Source organism: Cyprinodon variegatus, unplaced genomic scaffold, assembly GCF_000732505.1.
Source record: "Cyprinodon variegatus isolate N-32 unplaced genomic scaffold, C_variegatus-1.0 Scaffold141, whole genome shotgun sequence".
NCBI lineage: Eukaryota > Metazoa > Chordata > Actinopteri > Cyprinodontiformes > Cyprinodontidae > Cyprinodon > Cyprinodon variegatus.
In genome coordinates, this window is record NW_015150594.1 from 1,257,441 (window position 1) to 1,265,193 (window position 7,753).

The following is a 7,753-nucleotide window of genomic DNA, read 5'->3' on the forward strand; positions in this document are numbered from 1 at the left end:
CTTTGTTTTTTCGTTTTGCATTTACAACAGGAGGCTATGACTGAAGAAGAATTAGCCATCAAAGCTTACCTATCCCATGGGAAGCCACTGAGTCCATCCATTTTGGATACAATTATTTTACCCTACTTTAAAGAAGAGCCATACAGGTAAATATTACTAGACACTCTTCATCTTTGCATGCATGTTTAAAACAATCTTTAAAAGTGTTTCACCCAAGACATTTCTCATAAAATTACAAGATTTGCATTGTGTTACATTTATTCTGGCATCTTTTCCTTCAAACTTTAAATATAAGATGAAAAAATATTTTAAAAAATTTCACTATTTAAAAGTATAATGGAGGATGTTCTTTTTCCGGGTGGATCATCTAAATAATTTGACCTCCTAATTGTCAGTCATTCTGGTCATATGTTTACGTAAGGCCCTCCTTTGGGCTCGTCCACAATTTTACTTACCAGCGGTGAGTCTGACATGGTGGAAAAATTGCAAATGTTCTTTTAGAAAGTAAGCTTGTATGAATGATACCAACAGCAACTTTTAAACAAAGTGTGCACGAGGAGAAATGGGCTTGTGCACGCTCTCGCAGGCGTTTAATAGACGTCCCCTCTCGGGAGTGGGTACAGGGTTGTGCATGTGCATTTTTTTTTTAAGTGCAGGGGCGGGTCTTTTCAAAAATTCGCCAAAATTCTCCACTAAACCTTTAATAAAACAGTTAGACCATCATCAGAAGCTCGTTTTTTATTTTATTTATTTATTTACTATTAATGTAGCCCTCCTGCCATCTGTTGGTAAAGCAGGGAATTTGGGTGGCCCTTGAAAATAAAAATGCGTTTTGTAGATAGTTGAAGGCAGTAGCTTCATATACAGTATTACTGAGAAGGTGGTTTATCAACTAAATTTCTCTATCAATTCAGTCCATTTAACAACACTTTAAAGTTAATCTGCAGCAGTGCTTCAGTAAACATGAATGCACAGGTTAGTTATTAAAGACACAAGGATGCCATAGCTAAATGTTCTTGGCAGAACATGCCAATTTAATTACCTTCTATATATAGCATAGCCTGCTGGCTTCCCTCTGCAGATAATGGAAACATTCATTGCAAAAAGGATTTGAAATCATGGCTGTGGTTATTTGATGTGTTAAAGTCTCACACTTAGGAGGTAAAAACATGTTTTATCACTGGTCTTATAGTTTTTTTTTTTTTTTTCCTATTTTACTGAAATGTCCCTTTAATGGTGTTTTTTACTCTCCTGTGCAATTCTTGCAAAAATAATTATTGTGACATTGTTGAGTATTAATGATTTTGCTGAAGTATCGCATATTTAATATTTTGGATCTCATTATGTGGAACAATTTTTATCTCTTACTTTTTTGCCAGACATAAAGAAACATCATCTCTTCCTTGCTTGTTCCACAAGCTTTAACTGAGGCGATACACCTATTTGTTTTCATTTGTTTTGGGCTTTTTATTTTTTTTATCTGTTGTAGAACTTTTTTTTTCATATGAAACACTTCAAATCTTGACTAGAATATGACTTATTTTCTAGGTCTACAGGGTTCATTTTGGAGGGCTTCCCCAGTGATCCTAAGCATGTGAAGTACATGATGGAGAGGCAGCTGTTCCCTGATGTTGTTGTTGTCCTGGAAGTTGAAGTTGAGGATGTTAGACAGCGTCTGCTGCCAGCATACATTAACAAGTGGCACAACCTCCGCATTAAGCAAGAAGAACAGTTAAAACTCCTACGCCATCTGCGCAGCATAAATCGAGTATGAGTCTGACCTTTATTGTTGCGTTGGCATATTTCTTTTCACCGTTTTTGGGGAGAAAATGTTTTTTAACAGTATTTAACTCTTTTTTTTTTAAACTGTTTTAATGTAGGAAGAGAAGATATCCAAGAGAAGGGCAGAACTTTTGCAAGAACATGGCCCTCAACAGTCCAGTTTTACTGTAAGTAAACTCTCCACAGCCTTGCTATCCCAGCTAATTTCTAACCAGTCTCTAAATTATATACATTTAAATACACTGATTATGAAACAGGTAAAAAAAGATCATGAAGAGGACAAAGATTTGTCTGACATAGGAGATGAGATAGAAGCTATACTGAAGGTGGAATTCCCTGAGGAAGACGATATTGTGGGAGTCAAAAATGAAGAGACGGAAAACGATGCGAATGAAAGGATCAAGAAGGAACTAAAAGACCGTTTTGAAAAAGATGTGGCCAACCTTGCAACTGTGACAGTATGAATACAGAAATCCTTTTAAGATTAACAAGCTGGATGCTAATAGCAGAACTGGAGAGTGTATGATGGCTGAACAGTTCCTCTATGCTTCTTTCTTGTTTAGAACAAGATTCTAACATTCTTGTGTTTTTGTTTTTGTCTTCTGAGCTGATTTCTTTTGTTCTATTATCAGGAACTCCTCAGTGAAAATGAAATATCCAAACTTCCTTTCAATGCATCTCAAAAGCTGAGGATCATCCAGTATGATCTTTTCCAGAAAATCAACCCCCTGCTGGTGAACAGGGAGTCACTTTTCCAAACAAGCCAGCCCATCTCATACAAACTTGCACAGAAGCTGCTGATCTCCTCCTATAAGCTTCACAGTGCCTTTGGCTGTTGGGACCCTGTCCAGGTTGGCATGATTAAGGGATTTAGGAACAGAGTGTATATTTAGTTTTATTTTGCGAACCAAAACTGACTGATTCTTGTAACCTTTGTTTTTGCTCATGAAATCCAGCAATACAAAGAGAAGGACATGATTCAGCTGGTGCAGTGGCCTCTGAGGAATACATATGCCCTGCTCTTTAATCAATATATCTACTTTTTTGGATCCAAGGAAAACCGCAACCTGTTTATGCTTAATCCTTTGAAATACCTTCGACAGCCAAAGCCTACTCCCAGCATACCTATAAAAATAGCTGTGGCTGGACCTCCTAAATCTGGAAAAACCACTGGTAGGTCTCAAGGCAGCTAAAAACGATCTCCAGGACAGCTTTAACTGATTTTACCTTCCTGTCAATCGTTTATGTCTTTAGTGGCACAAATGTTTGCTGAAAAATATGGTTTGGCTCGGCTTTCTATTGGGGAGGCCATGCGAATGGTATTAAACCACAGAGAGCACAGCCATTTGGCGCTACAGATGAGAAGGTATCTAAACCAGGGCCTTGTTTTGCCTGATGAACTGGCTATTCAGTGTCTGGAAGTGATGCTCCTTCGCTCAGTGTGCAGCATTCAAGGGTAAGATGTTTGGTCATTTAAAATTGTACAATAATAGCTCCACTTACAGTATTGCACACTGCCGTGACAGTTGCAAGTCCTTTGTGGTTTTCTCTACCAATTTTGTACTGAAATTTTGCCCATTCTTCTTTGCATAAACTCTCAGACTCAGTCCGATTGGATTACAAAGAATGATAATAACTTATCAAAGAATGCATTTAGCTCTATTCATCTGCCAACAATACTGGCTAGTTTCTGTAATTATTTGAATCCTGGGTTTCCTTTATCAAATTCTTACTGCTACTGTTCCATTAAGGATACATTATAAATATGGAAGGCACAACTTTTGTTTTCCTGTCTACAAATGTTCCAGTATTAGATGTGGATTTCTGCGGGTCCTACAGAGTTATCATGAGCCTCCTCTCTGCTTCTCTAATGAAAGCTCTCCCTGACTAACATGTCACTTCAAGTAGAATGCTGTGCATCTGTATTTCTGCAGTCAGTGCATGCTTTTTCTATTTTCAAATGATGTAATGAATGTTGCTAATGTGAAATGCTAAAAATGTTAAAGCAGTTTATTTTTCTCAACTGACCTTAAGCCAAACAGAGAACACCTGTATTTAAACCGACTCTTGATTGAGCACAGACTTTAACTAAAGAAGCAACCTCTGTAGGTCGCTGGATCCTCTGGATAAAATTTTATATTACCACTCTGCCACTCTGTTTCTCATTTTTTTGAGAAAAAAAAAGGATAGAAAAACATGTAGAATTTTTCCTTTGATTCCACTGCTTTTTGCTGGTCTTCAACATAAAATCCAGATAAAGCAAATTGAAGTTTGTGATAGTAAAATGACAAAATCAGGAAAAAGGTTCAAGGTGTATACATTTTTTTGCAAGGTACTGTAAGACAAAAAGGTAATTTTTTTTCAGTAGGAAAAATGTCTGACTTCATTAATGTTTCAGGTATGTACTGGATGGCTTTCCAGCGACTCTTAAGCTGGCAAAACTCATGGAGTCTCGTAGTATCATCCCTATGATAGTATTTGAGCTTAATATTGATACAGTGGAGGTTCTTAGAAGAGGTTGTGTTGACAAGATAAACCCCAGCAGGTAAAAAAGCCTTCATTAATATGAGTAGTTTTGTCAAGACAAAATAACTGAAAAAATAACGAACCCTCTTCCTGCTTTATTTTACATGATCTTAGGCCTTACTTGAAGCTTGACAGCCCTACGATCTTACATAGTTGGGATTCTTCTTACAAGAAAGAGATCAGACACGTAAGGCAATTCTTCCAAGAGCAGCATCAGAACTGGTTTGTCATCGATGGCTTGAAAAACAAATGGTGGATCTGGAATAATATATTGAAGGAAGTTAACATCAGTATGAAATGCATGAATTCCTACCTGGACAGAGCACAAAGTGGTAAGAGTTAGAAAAACAAGAAGAAACTTACTAAAACTGAAAAATGTTGCTGATTTTTTTCATTGTTTACAAACCTTTTAATGGCATGCATTGTTTAACAGGGAAAGCTGCCTGCATCAGCAGGTTGTGCATCACACCCAAAGAGCTTAATTGCCGCCTAGGAGAGTTTGGCCATTACTGTCCCGTTTGTCTCGCTGTACTCCACCACTTGGTGGATTGCTCAGAAACCGCAGCCTTGACTCATGCTGCTGAGTACAAAAGGAAGTATTATCGAATATGTGGTGAAAGCCATCTACAGGTTAGTGTAATATTATCAATTACGTACCCTTGGTAACAGTCTTGTTTACATATATTTTGTTAACAAATTGCATGAATGATTATTCCAGAATCGTTGCATTATGTTCTCTGTTAATAACAACAGGCATTCCTGTCAACTCCCGATGAGTTTCTGGCGCCTTGTTGTCCACATGACCTCCCACAGCCTTACTTACTGCCAAGAAAGCTGACAGAGTTCCAGGTGAAAAACAAATTCCCTCAGCAGGCTGAAATGAAGGGTTTCTGCCCTGTCACTTATATTGATGGAAAGCAAAGGTACACACTTCTTTTGAAAATTATAATATGCAACACATGCAACGCTTTGACAAATGTTTAGAATGTTAAAAAAATGTATTGCAGGTATGAAGCATTAGTTCAAGGAAAATTGGAATATGCAGTGGAATACAGGGGAAGACTCTACATTTTTGAGACAAAACAGAAACAGGACAAGTTTCTGAGGTACAGTTGTAAAAAATATATATATATATTTTTTTTATGTAAATTTTTTCTTTGTTTACTTTTTCCATCCTTTTCCAGATCATCTAACTTTTTTTAAATGGGACAAAATAATTTGGTTAAATAAAAGGCTGCTCTCAGCCAAATTGTTTAGTAAGAAAAATACCTCTCTAAACCAGCTAGCCTTTTTTTTTTTAATAAAGTCCTAATTGTCCCTCATAGAGTTTTTAAAATGTAATTGAACATGAGTAACCACATCCAACCTTGATAAATGTCAGCCTTTTAGAATCCAGAATCCACTACAACTAAACCTCTGGCAACATAAAGTAGGTTAAAATATCATGCCCAAGCTGTGATGAAACAAAAAACAGATAAAAACAAAGTTATTGACATTTTTCAGTCTGAAAAAGCTCACAAACATCTTCTAATGTCTTGGGATTCCAGTCAAAAGAAAATATCCACAAATGCAAAGACCTAAATTAGTGATTAACCTTGCAAGGAGTGTCCAAGATTTTTCCAATAGCAACCCAACAACACATCCAGGATAAAATCCAGACCCCTGAAGGCCTGTCATGTCTTAGTTAAGGTCAGTATTTATTTTAGGGCTGAAACAACCAACTGGATTAAGCAATTATTGACAAAATCATCAGCTAATTTAGCAGTCGATTAATTTCTAACTTCAATATTGAGACTAAAACATGCATTTAGTTTAAAGAGCTACCCACTCACATCAGTTATTATACCCAAATTGTAAAAAATATTTTTTTTCTACATTCAAGATCAAAAACCTTTTTTCCGTTCATATGTTCTAGCCAGAAGTTGTCTTTGTTTAAACTCTGCCTAAAACTTCTTCAAGGAACCTTTTTCCATCAAATTAAGGATCGATGAGCAAAATAGTCGTTAGTTGCAGCCCTAGTTTATTGGACTAGGATAAGAAAGAGACTGTGGAAGATCAAAACAACTGCTGACTGAAAAAAACAACCACTGTGAAAAGATTTCACCTTTGGAGCATTTTTTCTGTTTATTAAAAAAACATAAAATGCTCCTTATAGATAAATGCACTCAATTGCATCGAACATAAAACAAAAACGGTCCTTATGTCCTGCAGCAAATGTGTGACCTTTAACTTAAGCAAACTATATACGCATTAATCTAAAGCATTCCAGCAACCCCAAAACAAAAGGATTTGAAGTTTAATAGTCAAAGTCTGGATTTAGTAAATCAGATTGAGAAGCTGTGAAATTACCCTAAACAGGGTGTCTATGCTTGATAACCCTCCAATGAGGCAAAATTAAAATAAGTCCTAAAGTCGACTTAAAGTAAGAGTGGAAAAAAAAGATGAATAAATTAAATTTAAAAACAGGCTTATAAGGTTGTGTAGTTAAGCACTATATTGGATTATAAATAATAATTGTTTTAGGATTAAGATTATTAGGTTTAGGGGTATTAATTTTGTTTCCAGGTTGATTTATAACTTTTTTGCCCGTTTTGTCAAATTAAATAATCATTCAAAACTTGTTGATTGTGTGTACTCAGGCCATCTTTGTTCTGAAAATGTATGACATGATCTGTAACAATTATGAAAGACGAAGGGGCAAAAAACAGAATGAAATCTGCAATGGGGCAGTGTGCCTTTAGATCACTATATTTCAGTCTTGCAAAACAAAAACTATTTTTTCCTTGGACCATGTCAAGGATGCCTGAAACCTACTGGGACCAAAAGCTGCCCTGTAAGGTTCCTCCTCTCTGTGAGCCTGTTTCCCTCACCTCTCTTCCAACACTGGGCTACCTGGAACAGGTTAGATGTCTTATTAAATAAAAATTTTCTATGTCATGAATTTTATGCTCTATCTGCTGCTCAGAATTATCTTTAAATTGAACTTTTTTTTTTGTCTCTAGGGGGCAGGAGTCCCAGTGATTAAAGCCATGACAGCTGTTGGGTCTCTCAAACCAAAGTTTCCTTTTGTCAGTATACAAAGGTCAGCTCTTCTTTATGTTGCATTCTATCTGAAAGGTGAGCAGAATGTCATAAGATAAATTACAGGAAAAGGGCCAGCTGTTATGATGACAACGATTAAAGTGTTGTGTTGTTGTATTTTACAAGCTTTCAACCCAAATGGCACAAATTCTACCAGACAGAAGTACAAGAAGAAGCTTGCATCATTTGAGGAGAACAGTGAGCTCATTCCGTACCTGAGTTTGGTGATGAGAGGGGGCTACAAACCCCCCAGTGAACGTCCCGTGGATTTTGATTTCAAACTGAACAGGTTTCTGGCACTAAAAGTCCTGGGATCTAATGGTGGTCTTTAGCTACACATTTTCTGCTCCTTTCAGTAGAGCAA

The 7,753-nt window shown here is 36.6% G+C and overlaps 1 protein-coding gene across 1 annotated transcript in view; it reads left to right on the forward strand.

Annotated features, from left to right (window-relative positions):
• The window catches only part of ak9 (adenylate kinase 9), a 15,936-nt gene extending 8,215 nt beyond the window's left edge, over positions 1 to 7,721 (forward strand). Inside the window, 15 exon segments of the mRNA XM_015376761.1 lie at positions 31 to 146; positions 1,549 to 1,768; positions 1,881 to 1,954; positions 2,033 to 2,240; positions 2,415 to 2,633; positions 2,739 to 2,955; positions 3,037 to 3,238; positions 4,181 to 4,327; positions 4,423 to 4,640; positions 4,742 to 4,938; positions 5,062 to 5,231; positions 5,316 to 5,414; positions 7,107 to 7,209; positions 7,311 to 7,425; positions 7,516 to 7,721. Coding sequence (XP_015232247.1) covers positions 31 to 146; positions 1,549 to 1,768; positions 1,881 to 1,954; positions 2,033 to 2,240; positions 2,415 to 2,633; positions 2,739 to 2,955; positions 3,037 to 3,238; positions 4,181 to 4,327; positions 4,423 to 4,640; positions 4,742 to 4,938; positions 5,062 to 5,231; positions 5,316 to 5,414; positions 7,107 to 7,209; positions 7,311 to 7,425; positions 7,516 to 7,721 — 2,511 coding nt within the window.
• Positions 7,722 to 7,753: the final 32 nt, after the last annotated feature.